The 26,699-nt window shown below is 40.9% G+C and overlaps 2 protein-coding genes across 10 annotated transcripts in view; one reads left to right on the top strand and one right to left on the bottom strand.

Annotated features, from left to right (window-relative positions):
- JPH1 (junctophilin 1) overlaps positions 1-1,513 on the bottom strand; it is an 82,397-nt gene extending 80,884 nt beyond the window's left edge. For all 6 annotated transcript variants that reach the window (XM_032442765.2, XM_015855791.2, XM_015855790.2 and 3 more), the window contains exon 1: positions 978-1,513. In XM_032442765.2, the coding sequence (XP_032298656.2) occupies positions 978-1,356 (379 nt within the window). In that variant the 5' untranslated portion in view covers positions 1,357-1,513. The remainder of the gene's footprint in view (positions 1-977) is intronic.
- Positions 1,514-16,822: 15,309 nt separating this feature from the next.
- Positions 16,823-26,130, top strand: GDAP1 (ganglioside induced differentiation associated protein 1). Of its 4 annotated transcripts, none has more exons than XR_014942515.1 (7): positions 16,823-16,924; positions 17,201-17,393; positions 18,570-18,743; positions 20,016-20,110; positions 20,222-20,687; positions 22,721-23,001; positions 25,416-26,130. XR_014942515.1 is itself a non-coding variant. In XM_015855797.3 (7 exons), the coding sequence occupies exons 1-7, from the start codon at positions 16,853-16,855 to the stop codon at positions 25,485-25,487; spliced, it is 1,002 nt and encodes a 333-aa protein (XP_015711283.2). In that variant the 5' UTR covers positions 16,823-16,852; the 3' UTR covers positions 25,488-26,130. The 4 variants fall into 4 exon arrangements, 2 of the variants coding, with proteins under 2 accessions (XP_015711283.2, XP_015711282.2); XM_015855797.3 differs by having other exon boundaries at positions 20,573-20,687; XR_014942514.1 differs by lacking the exon at positions 25,416-26,130 and having other exon boundaries at positions 22,721-23,186.
- Positions 26,131-26,699: the final 569 nt, after the last annotated feature.

The following is a 26,699-nucleotide window of genomic DNA, read 5'->3' as shown; positions in this document are numbered from 1 at the left end:
CAGCAGACAGCTAAGTTAAAAACAATGGGGTTACTTCTGCACACAGCACATGAAAGAACACAGGTGTGGTAAGATGAGGTGGAAATAACCCATCAAGTGAGCTGAGTCCTTAGTGGTCCCACTAAGTCTGGGTTTTAAAAGCACTGCTGAAATGGTGTGGGGTACCTGGACCTACTGCACGTGGCTGTCTTCTTGTGGTGAGCACATGGTGCATGGACTGATTTCAACCATCACCAGTTCAGTCTTGATGTGTTTCAGACTGCATCTCATTTTAGCACAGTGCAAGTCATTGCACGGAGGTGCAGCTAAGTTTCACTCATGTCCGGAACGCTGAGTTCTCTACAGTTGAGTTTATGAGTGTAAACCACTGTACTTAGCGATGTAGGGAGGGAACACGGCAACATGGAATGATTCTCTGTTCTTAAGTTTACAGTATTTTACCACGGTAACAGTGGCAAGAGTCGCAGAATCACAGTACAACCAGACTTGGGACAGTCTGAGTCCAACTCCCGTCTCCTCACATCAGCAACCAATTCAATATCCACTTCCAAGCTCCCCTTGAGCTCCGGCCGGGGCCACCGCCCTGGGCAGCCCGTTCCATGCCCACCACCCTCCGGTGAACAGCCTTTCCCTAACCCCAGGCTCAAGGAGTCCTCTCCCAAACTGCGGCAGGCCCGCTGAGCTCCGTGGGGAGCTGCCCCGCCACGGGCTGACCGCGGTTATAGTCCGGGCTGGGAGACAGCGATAAGCCGGGAGCGCCTCGCGGCCGAGCCCCGGAGCGATCGTTGCCGCCCATCGGTGCGGTGCCGGGCACCTGTGGCGCCCCGTGCGTTGAGCAACGCCCGCGGCCCGGCAGCTCGAGGCCGCTGTCGGTCGTGGCCGGGCCCTGCCCGCCGAGCGCGCCCACGCAGGCGCGCCCCCTCTCGCCCCCCACCGCCGCCGCCGCCGCGCGCGGGGCGCCCCCCGCCGGCGCCCACCTCCGTCGCCGTAGGTCTCGACGCCGTAGCCGTCCTGCAGCCCGTTGCTCCAGGTGCCCTCGTAGCGGGCCGGCGTGCTGAGGCTCTGCCGCACGCCGTAGCGCCCCTTGAAGCCGTGCGACCACTCGCCGCGGTACATCCACCTGCCCTTCGTCTCCACGCCCAGCCCGTGCCGCTTGCCCTGCGCCCAGTAGCCCAGGTAGGTGTTGCCGCTGGGCCAGGTGTAGCCGCCCGCCACCTCGAAGCCGTGCGACCAGGAGCCGGCGTACTCGCCCTGCCCCTTGGGCCCGGTACAGATGCCGTGCCCGTGGGCTTTGCCGTCCTCCCAGCCGCCGCAGTAGGTGCCGCCATCGTCGAAGTCGAACCGGCCGCCCGTCATCCAGGGCAGCGGGGCGAGCGCGGCGCCGCCGCCGCCTCCCACCCGCCCGCCTGCCTACCGCCCGGCCCCGCCGCTCCTCGCGACTGCGAGCGCTCCGCCGCCGCCCGCCCGCGCCCAGCCCGGCCCAACCCAGCCCAGCCGCAGCCCGGCGGCGGCAGCGAGAGGCGCCCGCCCCCCGCTCCTCCCCGCCCGCCCCTCCCCGCCCCCGGCCGCCGCCACCGCCGCCCCCGGGAGCGGGCGCGGGAGGACGCCCCCGTAAGGTGTCTCCCGGGCGGAGGCGGCGTGAGGGGGGTCCGGGCACTGAGCTCCTGAGGGTGCTGCGAGCGAACGCAGCCTGAGAGAGAGAGCGCTCACAGGTGGGACTGAAATGTATCGGTCTTTGGGCTCTAACGCTGGTTTTAAGTTAAGGTCTCAGGTGCAGAGTCCACGTCCTCAATCACACCCCAGTCCTGCTGTCCAAAAGGGGCACATGGCCGCAGAAACTCAAGCCTCGAGAGCTGCGCGAACGCCTTCCAAGAACGGCGCTGGGAACTCGGTACAGAATCTCACGTTGTGCCCCAGCTCCACGGCCGCTGGGTGACAGAACGGCGTTAAGCACTGCCAAGTCTTCCTCTGCTGGGTATTTGATATTTGATAATCAGATAAAAATGCGGGGGTGAATGACAGGAGAAACAAAAGAGCATAGAACTAGTGGAGAAGGAACTGAAAGGTGTTGTTGTCCTGGGGCATCTCTTCTGAAGTCTGGGCTTTGTGTGTATTTGCAGCCGTACACCAAGACGGGAAGAAAATCTGAAAGCAAATGTTGCTTTTCAATGGGGATTTTGTAAAGAGCATGAATCATACTTGCAAATCACAGGGAGTGGTGCTGTCTGGACACAGAAGTGTGGAGAAATGGCCAGAGTGATGTTAGCAGAAGTTCATAGGAATTACTGTTCAGGATAGAAACTGAATTACAGATGAAGAATTTCAGTATGTGAATGTTTGAGTATGAACCATCAGAAGCTGGAAGCTAAGCTTCAGAAATTAATGCTGAAATCAGCTCAACAATAAGCAGTTTTGACTTAAATTGAAGGAAAATAATGTGGCAAGTATTAAACATTCAATTTTAGCTGAGTAAATTGTCAAGCTTTGTGCTTCACACCACACCGTTCTGCACATGTCTTTGTGCTCATATGGGCAGTACCTGCTCTTCCCAGCAGTGTGATGAACACCATCACTGTGCCATGTCCCACATCATCTTGTTTGATCAGGCAAAGTGTGTACTGTGAAGCTCCAAAAGGGGCTGCAGTGTCTCTTGTTCTGCTGGAAAATGCATAGATAGAAGTGTTCGTGCTCACATATTTGCACACATATGAAGAGAATAAGCCAAAATTGAAGAAATATGTCTTGTCCATGGGAGTATAGGGAAGTTTCAGTGCCTTTTTTCTGCCCTGGGGATTTTACACTGTAGTTGTGGAATGTGGAAAACCAGGCAAGAATGTCTTTTCTCTGTCACAGACACCAGGCAGTCTTTCCTGCATCTTTAGGCAAGGCTGTATGTATGGTGAGCTGAGGTCTGAGACCTGTGTACAACGGGAGCTTTTGTGGAAAGCTGAAGCCTGAAAAGTCAGTAGTGTTGCTGAAGAAGATCAATTCAGAGTCCTCTGATTCTTTCCTGAGCTCATCAGGCTTTATGCCCTACATATCTTGCATTTCTCAGCTAAGGAAAAGATTGAAACAGTAGTGATCCCAGAGGAGCTTACCGCTTTCACTCTGCTTGTATTGATCCCTCTTTCCTATTTTCTTTCTTATGACACAAGCCTTGTTGTGATTTAGCCTAGAATCCCAGAAGACCAAGATGGTTTATTGTTGCCTTTCAGTGTATTCCTAGACTGCTGCACAAGGACAGAGCTGGCACAGAGCAGGAGCAGAAGTAGGATGTTACAAAGAAGGTGCTGAAGCATTACACTCACAAAATGTCTATTAGTTCTTTAATTTACTCTCTTGATTTAAGCTACATATAGTTAATATCGGATCATAGGAACCAATGAGCCTGGATGGGCAGAGATGACCAATGGCAATTTTAGGAGGGAGTTACATATGTTTTTCTGTTAGCACAAATGTATTGACGGGTCTTTAGGTGACTTACTAATGATCCTAAAATGCATAGTAATTTTGCTTGTAGTTTATGTTTATTTACTTATATTAATTTTAATGAGATTATCTTGTGTGATGATATTTGCATATGCAGAACATCAGCATCTAAAGGACATGTGTGTATGCAAAACCTGTGCTGCAGGGCTGTATTTAGACACATCCTCGATGCAGGGATGGTAGATGCAACAGGTGAAGGCATTAAACTCTAGCGATTTAATATTAGCTAGATACAAAACTGCTGAGTTTAAACTATTAGTCTGATAGCTATCTGATGCATGAATAAAAATTAGGCACATTTATTCTTACTCTTAAAAGCCTGATTCAGCGGGGAATTACTCTAAGTACTTTAGTAATCCCATTTGCTTCAGTGGTACTGCACATGAGCTTTAAATTAAACATCTGTAAGATATTTGCTTTCAAATAAAGCAAAGCTCTCAAGAATGTTCTTAAGTGCTTTGCAGAACAGAGGCAGGATGCTGAACTGATGAGCTATACATGTTATATGAGGTGAGTCCACAACAGGACTGCTGGGGGAGGCAGAAAGAAGCAGAGGTAGTAGAGAAGCTTCAAGGTAGGTATTTGAAAGGCATCCATATGAACAACGACAACATTTGTGCTGATTTATGTGTGCGTGCCTGGAGTCTAAATGAACAATTATAAATGTAGTTCTGTATAACTTTAACATAAATTGTTAATTAAAACATATCACTTTTTTTTCTTTTTTTTTTTCTTTTCAGTAAGCTGAATTCAAATACATTACTGTGAATAGTGGCATGATAATGCTATGGGACTTTTTTATCACAGAATCACAGAATGACCCAGGTTGGGAGGGAACTCAAGGATCATGAAGCTCCAAACCCCCTGCCTGGCAGGGCCACCAAACTTCCATGTTTACTAGATCAGGTTGCCCAAGGCCCCATCCAACCTGGTCTTGAACACCTCCAGGGGCAGGGCATCCACAACCTCCTTGCATTACAAAACTACTCCCCTAACTGCACTGGTAAGCCTCAGTTTTAGCTTGAAGCTGCAACCTAGCCAGTAAAATAGCATATTTAATTCCATAGATGCTACTCTTGCTCACTGAATATGAAGTTTTTATTTTCTTTGCAAAAGTAATGATGAAGCTTACAAGACAAAGATACCAATCCTTTTATAACTTGAAGACAGGATGGCTATGTTTTGTACACAGACTTTTGTTTTCAGCATTTCTCTGAACAAGAACTAAAGTAGATTGGAAATAAAAATGAGGTTTACTTTTAAAAAAGGAAATGCAGCATCTATATTATGATCTTTGTTTCTCGAGTGATTTTAACAGTAATGGAACACTCCATGCAAGTGACGTTCAGTGCATTGCAATATTGCAATGATAATTTTGTTTAATGTGTGAAGGTATTAGGTTATTTTATAAATACGGTATGCAAGTATTATTAATACCTGTGGAATTATAGGAAAATAATGAAATATTGTTTCTGTCAACATGATCTGCCTGTTTGTTTTAAAGTCTACAGAACAAAAAGGAGAATGCATCACTAGGGTTACTTTTACTTTAAAAAAACAAAAACACCCCAACCCTTCAAATCTGTTTGATTTATAATTCTGGACTTGATGAAAATACACCCAGAGAATGAGACAGCTGAAAAAGATCTACAGAATCAGTTCTGTCACTAGCGAGTGTTCTCTAAATGGCAGCCTGAATCCTGCAACTGATGCAATTCAAGTCTATTGCTTTCTCAGGGATAATAAAAACAGTTAATTGCTTTGCTCTTTGCAGCAAATTCATGAATGTTTGAAAGCTGCTCATCACATCTCACTTTAGACCAGTCAGTCTTTAGCATTTGTTTCTTCCCTCCTAGAAAGTCTCTGTTACTCTTTTCTGAACTTTCTCCAATTATATATTTCCAATAATAAAAGTTATTAAATTATTGAATGTTAGAGGATTTGGTTCAGATTTACTATTTGATACATTCCACAGACCTTAATAATTAATAACTATTACTGTTAACAACATGTACTACCCTGCTGCAGTTTTACTCAGATCACCTTTAATGAATGTCAAGAACTTTGCCGAGGTTGAAATATATAACATCCCTTATAGTGGAAGCTGAAGTGAGACTACTTTCAGCACTTAGTTTATTTATCTCTGAGTTAAATCAGAAAGCTTTCCTCCCCACAGGGCAGCTTTGTCCCTCAGCTATTCCTCCTCCTCTTCCCTGACTGGCTTCTGTCTGCCCCTTATCAGCCTTAGCTTGTTCTGTAAGTCGGCCTTTCTGATTTTGTCCCTGCGTACTTGAGCTATTCTCTAATATTCTTCCCTTAGTAATTTGACCTACTTTCTACTTGTGTATACTTCCTTCTAATGTTTCAGGATCATTGAAGAGCTCTCGATATAGTCATGTTTGTCTCGTGATACTGCTTTTCCCTTCACACTGAGATGAACTGTGTATGTTTATACCCTTCATATTATTTCCTCATGAAAACAGATTGCCCTTTCTGGAATTTATAATAAAATAAAATCCAGTAGAGAGAAAATCTAAGTTAGTGATTTTAACGCAATGGTCTTGGCTGACACTGGCTTGATATATTTTCATGCCCCCAAGCCTTCCAGCTTGTGCATGCCAGCACAACTGTTTCTTCAGTGAGCTATGATGTGGATCAGGGAACCAATCCAGCTTAAAAATAATCCAGCAAAAAGATTTATTTTTATTTTGTTCTTAAAGCTGAATCGTTTTATTATTCTGTTTGCAGATCATCTATACAAACAATCGCCCTTACGCATCTGAAAGTATACATAAGAACTACCAGCTTTTGTTTTTAATTCTATTCTCCTCTCTCTTTTTTTTTTTTTTTTTTTTACTTCTTTTTCCCCCAGGAGTTACAAATATTATTTGTTCTATGATCGTTTAGCCGAGTTGCTGCTAGTGCTGCTTTCGCAGTCAGTTTACCCCATTGATTAAAATGAAAAGATATGCCAGATTTGATGTACTCACTCATCTAGTGAGTAAAAAAGCTTTCCCCAGGACATCATACTGTAGTTGTGCTGTAGTTTTACTGTAGATGTACCTTTCTAGTGGGTCCTTGGTTGTTGAAATCCTGTTTTCCCTTTTCTGTGCTTTGGAGTATGGACAGCAGCTCCCAAAGCTCTTGAATACCATAGATATTCCAAGGCCTGACAGAAGATTTTCCTAGAGTTTGGAGCATTTGCATCAGCTCTCGTGTCACATAAGAATTGGGAACGCTTCCTTTTTATTTTAGAGATGTGTAAAACATCCCTCTCCTTGGATGCATTTTGTTTTGTTTTAAATTGTAGGAAGGTAGCATCTTTGAGATCTCAAATCTTCAGATAATTTAAGTTAGCTAATGAGTGAGATGATTTTCAGACACATAGTTTTTATGCAATGGAAAAAAAAAAAATCAGCAGCTCTACTCAGTACTTACCATGCCATGATGGTCCTGAATACCTCTATTGAGAACCTCTGCTGTCTTCGCAAAGATCTAGGCTGTTTGCCACATTTTAGGCCACCTATTCATTCTTTCTTCTAAATCCCCATTCATCAATCATCGATTTCATAACTAGTGATTACAGACATTCACAGAGGTTTTGGTTTTAAAAATAAATAAATAAATAAAAAGTTCTTCATTAGGTAGACAATACCTGCTCTGTATTTTCCATTCCTGCAACATGTTTCTGTGGTTAAGGAAACTAACACTCTCCTGATGATGTGTGCAGTGGCATCTCAAGAAAGCATCTGTCCTGACTTTTACTGGGGATTGCTGTTCTCCATCTGCTCCCTGGACCTCAGAGATTCTCAAGGTCTGCCTTGGTTCTGTCTGGTTAGTTACTGGTTGGGTGAGACTGTGTGGCCACCTGCATTTATTCTTAACTGTCTTAATCTGGGATGTGTCTTTTGAATTTCCTTGGTGTTTCTTAGAAAAACTAAAATGTCTTGCTTTTTTTCTTTCCTTAAAAGTAGTGAGTTGATGTTAAAATAGAAACAGATATGATATTTCTCATTTTAAAATGTGAAGTAAATTTTAAAACATTGTTAAAATACATGTTTATGGCCTTGGCTTTGAAGCCTGGATTATACCAGGCAAGAGCAGAACAAAACAGCTGTTGCTTTTACCAATAAACTTGTTTTGTTAGTGCTTCTGATGCAGTTGTCAATTAATTTAACATAAAATACTTTTTCTTTTGAATGAATTCATCTGTGAAATGCACTGAAAATCATTGCTATTCCAGAAATGAGTTATAGGTATAAACCTTGGGGTTTTTTTTTTGTGAGATAATGGAGAAAACATTATCAGTGCTGCAAGCAAGGCAAAAGCTGAGCTATTTGCTCTTTGATGTTAAATATTGTATGAATATTTCTGTGCACAGTACAATCTCTTCTAAGGCTTGTTTCTATTACAAAATACTCAATAAAAGAATTGGGTTTTAGTATTCCAAGGGTTACACAGGGCTAAGCAGCTATGATGCAAGTACCTCTAGTAATAAGCCACTCCCTCAGTCTGATTAGATGTTGGTGAGGATAATATAGCTTACTTTGCCAATTTTTGATAAAACAGTGAAAGACAAAGAGATGCATGTTATGTCTTTATAAATGCTTCTTAGTTATGTATTTATTGTTACTATTGAGGAACATTTGTTCTGGGAGACAAAGCATTATTCGCACAACAGTTAACATGCATGTTGGACACTTGAAAATGCTTTCATGTTTTATTTTACATGAACAAAAGTATTTCAATGGTTTTGGTGTTGTAGTCAGCCTAGCAAATGAATAAAAACTCCCAAATGGGATGAAATTTTGTTTATTCTTAGTTTGCTTTCTTTCTTTGGCTTTTTCACATTCCAATAATTGTAATGTAATATTGTGCTGTCTTTGTGTGATGACGACACCTCTTCTCCATGTGTACATGGAGCTTCATGGCCTATACTAGTAGCCCATTTTTTCATCTTTAAAAACATAATTCTTAGCAAATACATTTAATAGAGTGTTGCATTGCTGCAAAATGGTTTTCTATTTGTCTTGTGAAATTTCAGCTTCTACTCTTTGAAAGACATAACTACCAAAGCAGAATATTGGATAGTTCTCTCTATATTCTAGGTGCAGTACAGTATTTATGAAGTTACTTGAAATCATGTGTGCAGCTCCTTATGAATAAGTTATACATATCTGCTTCTGGCAAGTATTAATTATATAAATTGCTACTTGCGTTATTCTTTATCTAAAGATAAACTGTATGTTTGGGAGGATTTTTAGCCTTAATTTTGAATTACATTGTGGCTGTTGGTATTTTTTTTTAGCAGAACAGGTCTCCTGTCAAGTGTGAAATCTAAGACAGATTCCCTTATGTTCTTTATCAAAGCATCATCCCAAGGTAATCACAGAAAACAAAATCCTTTTGTATAAAAGTTTATGTTTTTGCAGCAGTAAGTTGTTAATAAAAAAGAAGCCATTATTCTAAATCTAATGTTCTGCATGTTGTTTTTCCCAGCCTATTACAAACTGTAGTGTAGATGCTTGGCTGGATTTAATCAGTCATAGGAAGTGCCTCTCTCTTTCTAATGACTATGGTGGTGTTTACATTTGTATATCTAAAATCTGCTTGCCTTGAATTGGAAGAGATGATCCTACATCCAGGAATGTATTTGTCTTTTTTTCTTCTCTTTTCACTTTGGGAGACACAGCTGCTGTCCACAGTTGAGACCCCGAGCAGAAGTGCAGCTATTGCATTATGCCTCCCCAGCAGACCTTGGTAAAATAGCTCAGTTGATCTTGGTTGCTGTTGACTAGCCTTATATCATAGACAGTAATTTGTAGTTCCTACCAAGTTGGGTTTTAATTTGTGGTGACATATAGGCTTCTGCCTCTACAATCTGAATTATCTAGTATAGTATTTTCTTTATCTTTTAATGACTAGAGTGTTTTATCTTGTTTTGTTTTGTTTATCTTTTTATGTTACCTCAAGGTCTAATCCACTTAGGCCACAAAATATTTAACACCTTTATTGAAACAAACGTGTATTCATTATACACGTGTGTGCGTGTATAATAAAGTTGTTAACATATGTCTTTTATATGCAAGTAAGCTTGCTACCAGTAAATTTTATTTCATCCTGTCATGCTTGGAGTGAGTGTTGAAAGATGAATGGGCGAACATTGCTCAGCCAGATCGGAGAATGTCATAGGTACCCCAGAATAGCATCAGCAATAAATATGGTCATGCTGTTTTTCACCTGAGATAGACCTAGATCACATTTGTAGCACCCTACAGGTCTGCTGGTTACCAGACTTTCAAGGCTTTCGATGAAACATTACAAATGAAGCTCAAGTTAGGAGGGATCTTCTTCCAGCAATGAGATATCAAGAAAATGGGAGGAAACGGTATCACAAGACAGAGTTCAAACGAAACACAACTTAAGGGGATTACAGATTTGATCACAGTGAGAAACACTGCTCCAAGATATGAGCCTCTTCTTGTTACATGCTAACTTGATTCTGTTTTCAAGTGACTTAAAAGCACTGAAACATGAAGCTTTTGTAAAGGAGGAAAGGTGGACTAAAAAATAGCTCTTTGTCGTAGGTCATATAAAATGTCAAAATTGGAATCGATATATACTCTGAAGTGAAGTCAGAGGGGCTGAGAATAAAAAGTTGGGTTTTTTTTTCCCCATTCCTACTTATTTCAGTAGTTTCTCACTTTGTACTTAATGTATTAAAGTATGAGAGCTTTCAAGGTGTTTGACAGCAGCCTATTTAAAATGTTAGAGGGCATTTTTTCATTCTCAAAGTCTAATTATCTTCAAAACACAGATTGTCTCCTCAGGGCCAAGGGGACATTTTTATTTCCTTGTCCCTAAGCTCTGTTCCAATTGACTCATCTATTAATACAGATTCTATATGTTTTTATGGTTGTGTTTTACTACGAGGACTGTAAAATAGACATGGTAAGAATTAAACTGAGGTATAGTGCATTTCCCTGACCTCCAAGTGTATTCATCTCTCTAAAATTTGAAAAGCTAGTTTCGGCTTCTCAGTTTGGGCTTTGCCTGCCCACCCTGTATATTAGCTGGGGTGTTAGTGGAAAGGGTTTGTTATTTCAGACACATACCATCACCTGCTGCACTTGCTTCTCTGCACTTGCATAGGGCACGGAGACAACTTCATGCTTTTATTTGTATCAGTTACACACGCGGGATTTAAATTCACCCCTTTCTCTATATAGCCTAATATTTTTTTTGTCAGATTACATTTTAAATAATATTCTGTCAGCTGGCAGTAATACACTACATGAGATTTTCATAAGAAAATCTCATTGAGATCAGTAAAATGAAGTGTGTTTTCAGAGCAGTGGCTCCAGTATTTGTTCTCTATTTGTGAGTGACGTTATGCGGTTGAGAAAAAATCATGCCAGTGTATTTCAGTCAGTGCCAAAAGAACACAGGCAGCTATTCAGTGCCCAGATCTATTGCTGCCCATAAGTGTATCTTGTCCTATTTATACTTTCATAAATGAGGGTCTTGCTTACAAGAGGAGGTAGGTGAACATTGTGGGTGTGGTTTTTGATAATGAATTTGTCCAGCCATAGTTAATGTTCTCTTTTACTTCAGGCATCAACAGTTTGAGGTTTAAAGTGGCATAGATAGTTTTTAACAAACAAGTCAAAGAATCCTTATTTCTTAAGTAATTCTTACAGTGGACATAAGACACTGGAAATAACTGGGTGCCATAAAATACCTTTATCCACAAAGCATTAGATTTGCCCATTTCTTGATATTCAGTACACCTAAAATATACTTGATTACTGCCTTCATAGATGTTTAAAAAATAAGACTTATCCACAGACTAAAATGATAATTTAAATTATAGTGAAATCTCTTCAGATCAAGGCTCAAATTAAGGGTTTCTAAATGGTATCAGCTAATAATCCAATTCTTTTGTGCTTTTTCATCAGCGCTTTGTAAGGAGCTGAGAACCTCAAAAATTATCAGTCAAATATGGAATAGCAGTTTTGTTAGTGTGAAGGAAAAAATGGAGAAGAAATCAAAATCTAAAGGCCTAACATAATCGGATATTGCTGTCTGCCTGAAGAGAAGGAAGGTTGTGTAACAGGAGCTGTGAGTCTCCCTTTGTCAGGCATAGAAATGAGGGCTGGTACTACTGTAAGTCATGCATGCACAGGGCCCTCCACTGGGAAATATCAGGAATAAAAATTCCAGTTGGTTGATACAGATGTAGTAAGAAGTGGAATATAATGAAGATTACTTCAGCTTTTCAAAATGGAGAAAATATAGTAAGTATATAATATCAGAGCTGACGGTTTCCCTGTTGTCTCTTTTGTACTACAATTGTGAAAAGACACTGCAGTGCTGGTGCGTAATTTATGTGATTTGGAATAAAAATCAAAGTGTTGCTCTGGAAGGCAAAATATTATGTCCGTGTTTATGGCTCCTGTCTCTAGGGGAGAATTCTGTATGGCCTTGCCCTGCCAACCCCTGTGGTTTTCCTGCTGGGTGGGTGACGCAGGGAGGCTCTGGCTTAGTGCAGAACAGCCTCTGTCCTTGTTTCCTGCATTGGTAAAGTTCGCTCCAGAGCAGAGGGTGTCCTAAGCTGTTAAAAGCACTTTTTCATCTATCAGGGATGTCTGAAATCTCTCAAAGTGTGGTTTCAAGGCTGCCAACAGAAATATTTTGCCTGTTACTGTATATTTTTCAGTCCAGGCTTGCTCAAAGGTAATGAAGAAACAGCAAGAATTAAGGCTGAAGAAAGAAGAATTTCCTCATTTAAAGGAAATATGTAAAGGTGTTTTTGTGTTGTTTTAATGATTAGTTTTGTTATGAGGAATGGCTCTTCCTTATTGGCAGCTGCTTTTCTATTTCTCAATCTAATGTTTGGATGTTTAAGATAACCCTTTAAAGTACTTTAAAAATATGTTTGTGAACAGTTGGTTGAAAAAAAAAGATCAAATGTTTTGCTTAAGCTCATTCTATAAGGTAAATTGACAGTTTTGACCATATTTTCAATAAAACATGTAACAAACTGTTTGTAGAGATTTTTGAAGATGCTGAAACTTGGAGCCTGTTCCAGAGCCCTCATATTTCTTTAAGGCCGTGCCTGTTTGTCATCCTAGTTACACTGCGATTGCATTAGAATTTGAACTGGCCTAAGACCCACTGAAATCAGTATAAATCACTTTGGTGATCCTTGTTTCAGCATCTAAATAATCTATTTTACTAGTTCAAAACTGAGTGCTGTGGCTTTGGCTGCAGGCAATAGCTCTAAGATATTATTATTATTTTTTCCATTAATTTTTTGTGCTGTGTTAGTATGTGATTTTTTTGTATTTTATTTTCAGGCAGCCAAAACCTAGTGTGCTTGGTAGTGCTGTTTCATCATGATGACAGTCTTTGCTTAGTAAACTGTCATCGCTGTTAGATTACAAGCAGGATATAAATCAACACCCGGATGCTACATACAAAGGTAGAGTGCACAGGAGAACTTTTAAACAGAGTTTTTACTAATGCAAGTAATCACATTTAAGTTGGTTCAAGGAAGGCTGAGCACATGAAGTTACCCTGCCAGTGGCAGGGGTTATTGGAACTAGATGATCTTTAAGGTCCTTTCCATTTCTGAAAGGCTATTCAGTGATTGAATGCTTCACTCAGCGAATGAATTTGCAGAACTGTTCCTAATAGCTTAGAAATAGAGTAATTTTATTAAAAAATAATTATTAAGCAGTATTTCTGAGTGTAGTTTTCAGAAACTCTGTTCAGAAACTCATCAGAATATTGTGAAATCCCTGAAGAAAACCTAGTAGGCTATAGCAAGTAACTTTGAGAATGCGTAACTGAATTCTGTTGATTGCTGGATTTGATGGATGTAAAATTGCAACTCAGTAATACTTCTTAAGAATATGCATTAACTAACAAGAATTATTTAGGCTGCCACCATTCCTACCCACATATCTCGTCCCTTTTACACATACTTGCATTAGGGCATGGACATTTGAACTGTGGCTGTCAAGATTTATCTTTGCTCTGTGTTCTCACTGTTTCTAAATAGTTGCATGTCTAATTCATCAGTCATATTAGACGCCACATAAAAGTCAGTCATCAGTCATATTAAATTTTTAACGAGAGTTCTTGTGTCAATATTAAATCTCACCTGTGTATCTGAATTCAGTGCTATGCTCTTTTTGACTCACGTCATCGCCTGTAATGCAGAGTCTGCAACTAGGATTTAGCCAATAAATATTGATGATAGAAGGTCCAGAATAGAATCTGTCTTATTCTCCCAACTGTTATTAACTCTTGCACCATTTTCTGCCTTGCCAGTTCTGCACCTGGAACTGAATCCATGATTCTTCTAACAATGGATATGCAGATTCCAGCTGCTTTTCACATATAATGGCTCTGCATAGAAAAAAAAAGCATGTGATTCTTTTTCCTTCAGACTAATAAAACTTAATTTTGAATACATAGAAAGAACTGATCATTTTTTACTTGTACCAATCACTTCTAAGGCAGATCTGGCCTAGTTGTTTCCTGACAATACGAGGGAGTGCTGAAGTAAGGAAGAAATCTTGACCTAATGTATACATCTGCTAATTGTGTAGTAAGTTGATTTTGATACTGCTTATCTATTTGTAGTATCTGCAAATGTTATTTTCACAATGTACAAATATGGGCATGAAAAACATTATAGAGGTGCATATAAATACTACATATACATATTTTATATATATATGCTTATATAAATTCAAAATACTAAAAAAGCCCCAAGAGAGGACATATAGAGAAAGAGAGCAGTTATCAGTATGGTAAGAAAACCCATTTATCAAACCATATGTCAGAAAACATACATAGGTAGACAGGTGTTCATTCAGAAGTGAAAAGAATCAGCTGCATCTCTTCATCTCTGGCAGGGAGAAGTTGCTTTGCCTCCTATTCGTAGACGAGGGAGGCCTCGTGTGGTCAGTTCTGCTAACAGCTTCGTGCAAAGCTGTGGGGAGGTGAGAGCTCTGCCATGGACACTCCTGGCTGTGGGGTGAGTGCCTACTGTCTGCCAGCAGCCTGTGGCATAAACCCCGCTCTGACACCACCTACACCAGCAATGCTGGACCTCCTTGTTCCTCAGCTGAAGGCTTCATTCTGTATGGATAGTGTGGCAGTATTCTGTAGCAATACTGATGAGTAGATTTGAGGAGTAAGAAATACCTGAATATGTTTGCAGGTGGTCTGTGACAGGGCAGGTCAGAAGTAGGAAATACTGCTTTCCCTGTTCCTTTCTTCCTTAATTCCAGCAGGTCGAAGGAGGTGGTCCTACCCCTCTACTCTGCCCTGGTGAGGCCTCATCTGGAATACTGTGTCCAGTTCTGGGCTCCCCAGTACAAAAAAGACAGGGATCTCTTGGAAAGAGTCCAGCGGAGGGCCACTAAGATGGTGAAGGGCCTGGAGCATCTCCCCTATGAGGAGAGACTTAGGGAACTGGGTCTGTTTAGCCTTGAAAAAAGAAGACTGAGAGGGGACTTGATCCAGGTTTATAAATACCTGAGGTGTGGGAGCCATAGTGGTGAGTCTGGTCTCTTTTCAGTAGTGCATGGGGATAGGACTAGGGGTAATGGGATGAAAGTACAGCATAGGAAGTTCCGCACGAATGTGCGGAAGAACTTCTTTACAGTGAGGGTGACGAAGCACTGGAACAGGCTGCCCAGGGAGGTGGTGGAGTCTCCTTCTCTGGAGATATTCAAGACCCGCTTGGATGCCTACCTGTGTGACATGGTGTAGGGAGCCTGCTTTGGCAGGGGGGTTGGACTTGATGATCTCTAGAGGTCCCTTCCAACCCCTACAATTCTGTGATACTGTGTTACAACATGGATGTACGTGCGAAGTGAACATTTTACTCTTCTTGGATTCTTTTTCAAATATGTCCAAGCGATAAAAACATATTTTTTATCCCCCTCCAGTGGATTCTCCAGCAAAAAAGGTGATGCATAAATATTCTAAGAGAGACCTTGTGTCATCAGAAATACAGTCAGTACTGTGGGGATATTGCAGATCCCCGTGTTGGTGCTGGTTGTGAAATACACACAGCATATAGCTTTAAAATGTTAGGGTGTGAGAGCCCAGTGAGAAACACTTTATGAATAAAATGAAAACATCATTATTATTTGCTTTTGCATACTTCCTTATGAATTCATATTGTCTTAAGTACTATTTATTTGGAAATGTAAAGCATTTAAGTATTTGTAATATATTTAATTAAAGAGATTCAGTACTTACTAATCTAAGCTTTCTTATGGCGGGGGATTTTGGTACACACATGGGCATGTCATCTACTACAGTCATATTACTTACAAAAAATTAGAGGCTCGTGTTTGTTTCTAATGTTAATTAAGAAAACAATTTGTAAAATGTCATAATTTGATTGCAGACTGCTTACATGCAGTTGATGTAACCTTAATCATAGGCCTCACTTGCTTCAAATGTAGGCCTCTAAACCTTTGTATGCTCATCCCTTTTAACTTTTATAAGACTTGTTGCCTCTTTCAGTGGATTTAAATTAATTTCCTTGCTTATTTATTAGTCAGATTTTCCCACAAAACTGAATGTGCTCAGCATTGGGATGTAGCTCTGAACATGGTGCTCAGGCAGCTCATCACTTGGCGTACAGGAACAGCTGGTGTGAGGGGCCCTCAGGCTCTGGCTGTACTCAGTGTTGGGGTGTAGCTCATTCAGGTCATCACCTGGTGTACAGAAATGGTTCATGTCAGGGGGCTGATGGCAGCCAGAGAGCAGTGCAACCTGCCTGCACAGCTGGGCCTCCTCCTTGAGGTGTGATCTGAGACTGCATCTCCGCAACTGAGTGTGCCGGTGTGGCACTTTCTGATGATGGAAGCTATTCAGGTTTTTTTCATCAAGTGCTACCCAAGACTTCACATACAACCCCTTCCCCCGTCACTGCGGAATAGTAATGTAGCAGTCTTCTCTCTTGAGACTGATAGGACACAGCTGGAAGCAAAAGCAACGTGTATTATTTCACATCTATATCTTTATTTCTGTGGCTGTAAATGAGGGACATTTGGCAACGGAACATTTTAACCCTGGAATCCACCATCAAAATCCCTGCTTAAGAAAAGCAAACAGCCCCCCCTAACCCCCCCACGATTTTTTTTGAGAGGCCATGTGACCTTTCCACCTGCGCATCCATCTTTCCGCACCACCCCAGGGAACGCCGCAGCCGGTTTTACGGCCGGTTTCCCCGTAGGCAGGGCTGTCCCTCCGCCGGCCCCCTCGTTCCCAGCATCTCCGCGCTGTATCTAGGCAGGCCGCCCCACCTTCAACGGAGCAGCGGGCGGGTATGGCGGAGCCCGGCGGGGCGGCAGCACCGCTGGTGCTGTACCACTGGACGCAGTCCTTCTCCTCGCAGAAGGTGAGGGCGGAGGGGGAAGGACGGGGGAGGACTCGGGGCTGCCTCGGCGATGGGGAGGGCGGGGGCGAGCCGCTTCGCCTGAAGGGCGGCTCCGCGGCGGGCACGGCCTGCAGGCCCCGGGCTGGGTGCGGGTCTGCAGGGAGTGTCCGTGCATCACGCTGGGGACGAGCAGGGCAGAGTGTGGGGCATGGCAAACAGAACCGGAGCCGGCCTGCCGGGTGGAGCTGGGCTGTATGCAATGCATTATATCTGCTAAATCTGGTCGTGTCTTTCCAGGTGCGCCTAGCCATTGCTGAGAAAGCTCTAACGTGTGAAGAACACGATGTAAATCTGCCCCTGAGTGAACACAACGAGCCGTGGTTTATGCGCTTAAATGCGTCTGGAGAAGTACCTGTCCTCATTCATGGGGAAAATATTATTTGTGAGACAACGCAGATCATTGATTATCTCGAAGCAACGTTTGTAGATGGTAATCCTATAGGCATTTCAGTCTGTTGTCTGTCTCACATATACAAGTATCATGCAGCAGTGTTAGAGCTGGATCTGTGTCGCTTTGTGATCGTTCTGCTCTTTATGGCAAAATCTTTATAATCCTGCAAATAAACATTCTGTGCTGGTGCTGGGTGGTATGGAACAAAATGCCTTCCTTTAATGTGATCTGGTCCCATCTTCCAGTACGTTCATGAGGAGCTGTAAATAAACATGCTCTGTCTTTCTTACCCATTCTGGTTGCGTGGAGTAGAAAAATGACAGCACTGTGCTGTGCTAGTTCTGCTCTGAGGCTGCCGCAGAACAGGCTGTATACAACAGAACCGCACAACTGCCGTTGTCAGACAGATCCTACTTTTCTGCAAGAAAGAAAGAATAATGTACAATAATGTACATTGCGGGTTAGTTCCAGAATAACTGTGGGGATAAAAAAGGAAGTAGAACACATTGGTTATTTTTGGAGACAAAAATGGAGTGAAGAGGTAAAAAGTAGGAAGAAAATACTTGCATATGGTTGCTTTTGACATTGCTTGTCTGTGTTACTGGAAAATAGCCTTTATCAATTTTGAAGAAAATGCATAGCTTTCTTTTAGATTGGAAGAAGGGAGCAGTTTTTTGTGTTTCAGGGATTTGATGGTTCTGCTGTGGAGAAAACTTCACATGATAGGCAGTTCGTACTGGTATTTTGGCCAAATTAGGCAAAGCATGGATAGATTGAGGGCAGGGTAAAACTCTGTGTTGTGTGCAGGAATGATGGATAGGATTTCTGTAAGGCAATGTTCAGTTTTCACAGCACTGCAGCTGTAGTAGGGTTTCAGGTACAGTAGCTTATCAGAACCTCTGTTGTCAGAGTGTGGAAGAGTTGTTTGCCATTATCACCTGTCCCTAGAAGTACTGCAGAGGTCAAATCAGCTTTGATGATTTGAAGGCCTCTTAATTATTTACTTGTGTAGAATGCTGCACTCAAATGGGATTATTCAAATAACCAAAGCATACGTGTATGTATTTTGCCAAAGTATTGAGTAAGAGTGGGGAATAGCAAAGCTCTCAATGGCTGTGTCATTAGTGGTAGCTGAACTAACTGAGGTAACTTTGGAAATACTGTTCTTATCAGTCATGTGGTTCTTCTGTTTTTAACTTTAATTTTGTATTGCAGAAGAAGTGCCAAGACTAATGCCGGAAGAAGGGAGCATGTATTATCCGAGGGTGCAACACTACAGAGAGCTTTTAGACTCCTTGCCTATGGACGCCTACACGCATGGCTGCATTCTGCACCCTGAGTTAACTGTGGACTCCATGATTCCAGCCTATGCTACAAGCAGAATCCGTAGTACGTACTGTTATAGATCTGAGTGCACATAACATAAGATGTTGGATTGTGTTCAGCTTGTGTCTTTAGTGTGTCTTAAGCAGAGTACATTGAGCATGTTTCTGATTTTAGTTTCAGTACTCAATAATTTTTGTTTATACTTTTTGTTTTGTAGTCTGTTAGGATTTGAAAATGGGAATGAGGAGGTGTCACTTTTGAGATGTCCATAGAGTTAATTTTCCTAATGATGGAAAATATGCCACACAAAACAAAATGACATCTATGACAGCTGTAAATACTTAATTTCTGATCTTGTTTGTACTTACAAAGAAGTTTCCAGGGAACAGCACCGGAAGTAAGTAACCTATGTTCATCTGACAAATGGAAATCATTAAAGCTCAATTTAAACCCGTGTGCAAATAACACAGCAATATAGAATCAGGATGAAGGATGAAGCAGGGATCTAATAGAATCAATAGTAAAATATTCCATGGTTTCCCTCTAGTCAATATTTTACCTGGAGGACTTTTCTACACATACTCTTTTCCCGTGGAAAAATGTATTAAAGGATCATGTAAAGAAAATGTAAATGTAAAGAAAAATGTATTGGAGGAGATAACTGCAGGTTATGTAGCTCATTTCCCTGTGTATCAGAGAGCCTCCCTACATGAACCTGGTTTTAAACTCAGTAGTTTTCAGATGTGCTTAATTTAAACTCACAGCAAATAGTCTTTCAGTTCTCACAGCTCTTTTTTCTTCTCTTCTTGGATTTGGATACCTGAACTAGACTTTGTATTGTGTTCCCTTTGGTATGAATTATAGTATTTAATGCTTTATTTGTATTTTAATATTGTATGTATTTTCAAGGGCTCCATTGTTCCTTTCAGCCACAGAGTTTCATGAGGAATCTCCTTGTGCATCTGATTAATGATCATGACTTCAGTTTAACTTGTCAGAACTGTTTTCAGACTTGTAGCTTTCTCTATAAGAAACTTGGCTTGTACTATTTGTGAACTCTACCTTTTGCTTCAAATTATATTTCGTATCAGATCATACTGAAACAGATAGTGCTTGCTTAGGCTCACTTTAGCAGCCAGTCCAGACAACTGGCAATCGCTGCTATGCCTAATATGTAATATCATAGAAGATGATACTGTCTACCATCATTGAAGTACTACTTCTCATTTCTTTGGTGTGGAATTTTTATACAAACTACTAATAAGTTCCTGTGAATTGGAGTGGATTTGGATAGCTTATGTTATTCCTTTTTAATTTATTTTTATTTTATATCAGGTCAAATAAGTAATACAGAATCAGAGTTGAAAAAACTTGCAGAAGAAAATCCAGACCTTCAAGATGCCTACATAGCAAAACAGAAGCGCCTTAAAGTAAGAAAATATTTTGTATTCAAAATGTTTTGTATGCCCTTCATTATCAGCTTGTTGGTGTCAGATTTTTTCTGTCATTACATAAACATTTGTTTCACCTGTCATTACCAGTATAGTCATGCAGTGGTTTAAACCTACAAGGCGTGAAGCAGTCTATCCCCCAAATCAGCTACACGCTTCAAGTGTGTGCTGAAGTGTTGGACTGGTTCCACTGACTTCATAGGTAAGTAGATATCAGTGTTGGTGTTGGGATGTTGAGCACCCTAGAGGACGAGGCAAACTGTGCCATCTAACATCTATAATGTAACTTCTTTTGCTATTTGAATTGTTAGGAGTATCCAAAAGTTATGTGGGTAAAAGAGTCACATTTTATGAATAAGTACTGTAGTATGTTAAGTAGAAATTTATCTTACAAAAGTATGAACTCTATCCATTAAGAAACTAACATGTACGTATGTTTAGTCTAAACTGCTGGATCATGATAATATAAAATACCTAAAGAAAATACTGGATGAACTGGAGAAAGTTTTGGATCAGGTTGAGACTGAGTTGCAGCGTCGAAATGAGGAAACGCCAGGTAAGGAATTATTCTTGCTAAAACCTGTTCATGCTTGTGCTTGGGGTGACTGAGTATAGTGGCTGACAGCACCATTATGGGTCTGTTTTAAATGCATCCAAAGCAATACTTTTAGCATACACTGATCTGACTTCACAGAACACATCAATACCGTTTAAAATACTTGTTCAGTTTGCTGCTGCTGTCAGTGAGTGAAAGTCTTAGTGCCTGATCACATTTTCAGTGTACTGTGAGTATAATTACCTGCACAATTTTGCAGTATCTTATAAACAAAACAAGAATAGCTGTAATTACAGAATGTTATTTTTGATGTTGTAGTTGAAGGACTCAGTTTACAATAATGCTCCTGACTTTAATGGTAAAAGCGGTTTATTTAAAATTGGGATCTCATTTAAATACCATAAGGACAGAGGGTGCTAGTATTTGTAGCATGTTCAGAATTAGCAATTTGTATAAGTGGTTTAATCATTGCACAGTCCTGCTCTCTTGAAAACCTTGAAAGTGTATACCTGCCATCTGCCTAAATGAAAGCTGAATTTTGTTTGAATGGGAATAGTCATCTTATTGAGATTCTGGTCCAACTCCCACTAATGCTAATAAAAATTCTTCCTCTGACTTCACTGGGAACTGCATGAAGCATCAGTCAATATCAGCTGCATCTACTCAGGTCAATAATAGTGCATCTGGCTCTGTAAATAGCTGTTGTAATAATTATGAGTTATCATTAAGACAGTAGATTTGAAAAAGCAGTTGAAAATCTAGGTTAACTTTTCTACTGAATCAACAGCGAAAGAGTTTCAAATATTGGTTTAGCTCACACAGGGTGGTAGAAACCTGTTCAGCCAATAGTCTGTCGCCATTCCCAGCAGCCCTTTACTTTTTATGCTGCACAGGCTTTCCAATGAGTTGACTTGTATCATATTGATGAGCTTGTGAAAACTGGCAGACCTTGTAGGATTAAATAAAACATATGACTATTAAATGCCTATTTTAGTTTTGTCTGAGGCATTGACATTTTGGGAGCTTGTGAACAGTGTTTTTATCAGTTGCTGGCTGATCTCTGAGCATCTGCTTCTCTTACTGCTTAGATCCCTCATTGCTGCTGCCACTGCAGACAGTGGCTTTCACATAGGTTACCTTCTTTGATCTTCCTTTCTGTCATCGTAATGCACTGGGTTAATTCCCAGATAGCCTTTCAGCAATACAGAAATTACTTAGAGAGCATTCTTCCAGACCTGTATAGCTGGTTGAAGTGGACCAATGGTGTCCTGTGTTGTGGGGTGCTTCCCTCAGATGGCAATTAACTTCAAAGAGATATTGCAGAATTTCACTTTTTCTGCAGTGGTGCTGCTGAACATTCATGCCAGTGTTTTTGCATGTCTTCTTTGTGGGAAAAACTGTGAAAAGTTGCAGATAAGGAGGGAATAGCATAGTCCTTTTTGAGTGTGAATGTCCATCATTTCTGAAACATCTTGATGGTTTTGGGTCTAAGAGGCACAAAAGAAGGACGGGTAGCAGAAATTCTCTTCGTGTAGAGCTGGTGTGTTTGGTGTACATTAGTCATCTAATTTGCTTCTTTTTGACTTGAAAATCTTCAGCAAGCTAGAAGCTGTTGAATGAACTACCATAGAGGTATTTCAATTCAGACAAGATGATAAATTCTGAAGGCAAATAGTAGCTTTTCAGCAAAAGCTCGACAGCCTTCCTCCTTTTCTGCTCCTGTTTAATTCAGATCTGAGAAACGTACTCAAGGAAAATACATTTGCTGTTGGTTTTAATTTCTGAACCTGAAATGTGGTTCTTTTTTTACAAATGTAGGCTAGGCTGCTGAACCTAAGACTTTAAGTGATTTTGTGAACAATGGAGAGAGGGTGTGATCAATGAGGATTGGTAAAACATTCAGATCCCAGCATAGCTGCAGTGTTGGTGTTGTTTGCTAGCATTTTGAAGTAGCACTGAACTAGCCTATGCAGGTTTCTACATGTATTTGTACCTCTTCAGCTCTTAATTCTTTATGTTTTATCTCTGATTAGAAGATGGAAGTCAGCCTTGGCTCTGTGGTGAATTCTTCAGCTTGGCAGATGTATCGCTTGCTGTCACGTTGCATCGGTTGAAATTTCTTGGATTAGCAAGAAGAAACTGGGGAAATGGAAAACGGCCGAACTTGGAAGCATATTATGAGCGTGTCCTGAAGAGGAAAGCATTTCACAAAGTTTTAGGACATGTCAACAATATATTGATCTCAGCAGTTCTGCCAACTGCATTTCGAGTGGCCAAGAAGAGAGCGCCCAGAGTTCTTGGCGCCACCGTGATGGTCAGCATGCTAGCGGGAATGGCTTATTTTGCTTTAGTGTTTCTTCGGAAGAGATTTGCCAGTATGGTGTTATCAATTAGAACCAGACAAAATTATTTTTAGATCTGTTTGCCCTTAGTGATAAGTAGAGGCCATCTCTACTCCCCCAGTAAACTATACTCAATAAAATACAAGCATATAAGAAAGGTTATGTTTGTGAATTAGAATTTTGTCACAGTAATCATCCCCCGCAGTTGTATAATTGGATTGACAATATATTGCTGATATATTTGCAGAAAATATGTGTGTGGGAGGAAGGAGGGCAACAGGGGAGAGAATCGTCATAGAATCATAGAATGTTTTGGGTTGGAAGGGACCTCAAGCATCATCAAGCTCCAACCCCCTTGCAGAAGGCAGGGCCACCAACCTCCACATTTAATATTAGACCAGGCTGCCCAGGGCGCCATCTAACTTGACCTTGAACACCTCCATCCACAGCCTCTCTGTGCAGCCAGTTCCAGGACCTCACCACTCTCATAGTAAAGAACTTGCCTCTGATATCCAACCTAAATCTTCCCTCCTTCAACTTAAAACCACGTCCCCTTGTCCTGCTGTTGTCTACCCTTTCAAAGAGTTGGCTCCCCTCTTGATTGTAGGCTTCCTTTAGGTTCTGGAAGGAAGATACTTTCTTTTCAGCTCTGGAGGTAAAAGGGCTGAAATAGTATTTTGTAGAAGTGGTTAGTGTTTCTATCTCCTCTACCCAGTAGCTGACCTGATTATAATGTATTTAGTATCTGCAGAAATGTGACAGCTTTTCACTGTGGGTAAAACACATTACTGTGCAGAAACCAGCGTTGTTAAAATACTGAAGACTTAGTTTAAATGCTCAGAGTAGGATTTGAGTGCTACATAGGCTCTGTGCCTTTCATGTATAAGTTGTATATCTCTGTACTGATGAATGTCTACTGATTTGCAATTGGATCTTTAAGAATGTATTATCAAGCAGCCTTTTAGAGCCACTTTTCCCCCAGTATGTTGCTCTTCCGGTAATGCAGGAAGAGACCTGAATGGCATATAAATATCTATGCTTTGTGGGCCACTTGAGTGAAATTCTTTAGAGGCATCAGTAGTCAGCAGATTCAGGACTTCTCTTGGTACACAGATGAGAGTGAAAAACTTGATAACTTGCTCAATACTCAGTGTCTTTTGGGCAGCCTTAGTGCCAGTCAGATACCTGGCTCAGCTACAAGGCCTGGCTGAGTCATGCCAAACTATCCCAGAGCACATATCCTACTTTCATTCCTATCCCCACCTTCTGTCTTGCTCTTGTGGTGGCTTGATACAGTTTTTTCCATATTAGTGTCCCACATTCACCCTCTTGTTCCCCCTTTGGGCACTGGCTGGATTTTGTTGCATGTAACTTAGCCATGTTAGCATTTGCATGAGCCCCTATGAAATGTTTGCCCTCAGTGTTCCACAGCCAACTAGATAATGTATGCACAACAATGCATTTTGTAAAAATAATTTAAGATAGTCTGGTTGGGTAATTTATTTTGAAGGTTTTTACCTTTTTACTTATAGAGAGTTATCATATTGTTGATGAGTGAAAAATACAGATTGGTTTGGGAATAGATGCAGATTTTTTTGCAAAGCTACAATCTTGTGGGGAAGGTGTAGAAAAACACCAATAATTTTCCATTGCTCAGTAATTATTAACAGATAGAAATGCCCATCTACCAGGAGGTAGACTTTGAATCATTTTGCAGAGAGAAAGCAGTGAGGAATTGCTGAGAATTCTTACAGCTGTTTAGTAAGTTTTCTGTGTTCTTTCTGGATGTTAGAAAACCTCAGAATATCTACAAGCTGTAGATAATTGTAGCAAGCAAAGAGTGAATTGTGGTGCTCAATCAGTGCTAACAGGTCTAAGTACATTGTATATCTGACACTGATGGTTGTGGACTCCCAATTACTTTAGAGCACCAAAAAGATCTACTTTACTTAAACTTTAACCCAACAATACTGTTGATGTTCCAACAGCTTTAACAGGGTTTCACGTTTGTGTATTTGCTGTTTGTCTACATTTAAAGTGTAACCAACAAATTCCACATAGTTAACAAACACAAGGTAGACCTTGTAACTTAATGCTTCCCTGGCATGTACTTATGGCTGGCCATCAGTACACTCTGATCAAGTCACAGTAATATTCAATATTTATGACAGCTCCCTGTAGGGTAGATTTAGATTTGATTTTTTTCCCCCTTTTTTCTTTTTTACGTGTGTAGGCTCTATTTAAGAACACACATTTCCAGGATTGTGCTAGTTTACACTAGCAGCCCTGTGTGCTGAGATATGGGCTAATTATTGATGAATCTGTGCAGTTTTACTTCCCCCCAAGCTTGATTGCTGCCCATCAGCTAGTGCTCATTGCTTTCCAGGATCTGTCGGTGTTGCTGGGAAGGACTGAATTGTCCACCAGGTGTCAGTGGTCCTCCAGGGCATGCCTCTGAGATGTACAGGAAACCATGAAGTTTTCACGAACAAGCTGATGATCTCAGTGTAAGACGGATGACGGATGATGTGAGCACACTCATGAAACTAGTAATCTCAAGAGCCTTGAAACAACTGCTTTGGTCTACTGCAGGCTAGTTCTGTAGTATTTATAAGTTTAGCTTGTGAATAGCTTCTATACTGATTAATTAAGACTGCCTAACAGAGAACAAAGTTTAAGTGATATTTCAGATTAAAGTGAATGCCCCTGAATAGCAATTAAACTTGTCTGCAGGAATGAATACGGATAAAACTTGCTGAGAAAAGTTTGGGTCCCTAGTTTTAATAAAGTTCTGTTCAACTAAGGCTACTTACTTTCACAATCCTGAAATACAGTGTGCAACATTGATTTCTGTACAGGTGGCAGCAAAAGGCTTATCCATGATTATATTCGCAAAATGACTCAGTGAAGAGTACGTTTTGTGTGGATTTTGTAAGTTTTCTTTTCAGCCTGCCTTATTTTCTTTGCTCAGTACCTCAGATACTGTTTATATTGCATACGGAGTCTTCTCATTTTCACTTACTATTTGCTCTCATGCATCAGGTAACATTTCATATCATGTCTTTATATGTGGGACCAGCAAATAAACTTAGATTCTGAGACTACTGTGTAGATTGGTTTATGTATTCTTTTGCATTAAAACAAAGCACATTTGAGGATTGTACAATATTGCTATGAGTAGTCTGAAGCTGTTCAAGGAGATAAGCCTTTGATATTTGAAAACTGATCAACATATTGACCTGTATGTACCTGCAAACAACAGCTTTTGTCTTACATTAAAGCAATCTGCATTAGATGATCTTTCTTCTTAAGCAGAGGAATAAATAATAGTACTCATGGACTGCATATGCATTCAGTGTTTAGGAAGTCAGCAGAGCTGCTATAATCAGACAGCTGACAGAGCTTGACTTTAAGGATATTATGACACGTTTGGTTTCTGGACCAGCTTTGAGGTGACCGTGATGTTAACATGAACCGGAATTACATGTGGAGCCCTTATTGTGAAGAGTTTTTATCATCTAAACAGAAAAGAAAAACAGGAGTGAATGGAAAGATAAATATGGAGAGTATAAACAACTTTTCTAAGTTTACACAGTCATACATCCACTGTTGCATATCACAATGTATTTAGTTGTTTTCAGTATTAATTTCAGAGAAAGGAGTTACTAGA

This window comes from Coturnix japonica, chromosome 2 (genome assembly GCF_054131305.1).
Source record: "Coturnix japonica strain WE chromosome 2, WE-NBRP24, whole genome shotgun sequence".
Taxonomy (NCBI): Eukaryota; Metazoa; Chordata; class Aves; order Galliformes; family Phasianidae; genus Coturnix; species Coturnix japonica.
Note: the sequence above shows the minus strand (reverse complement) of the source record. Positions and strands in the feature narration are given on the sequence as shown.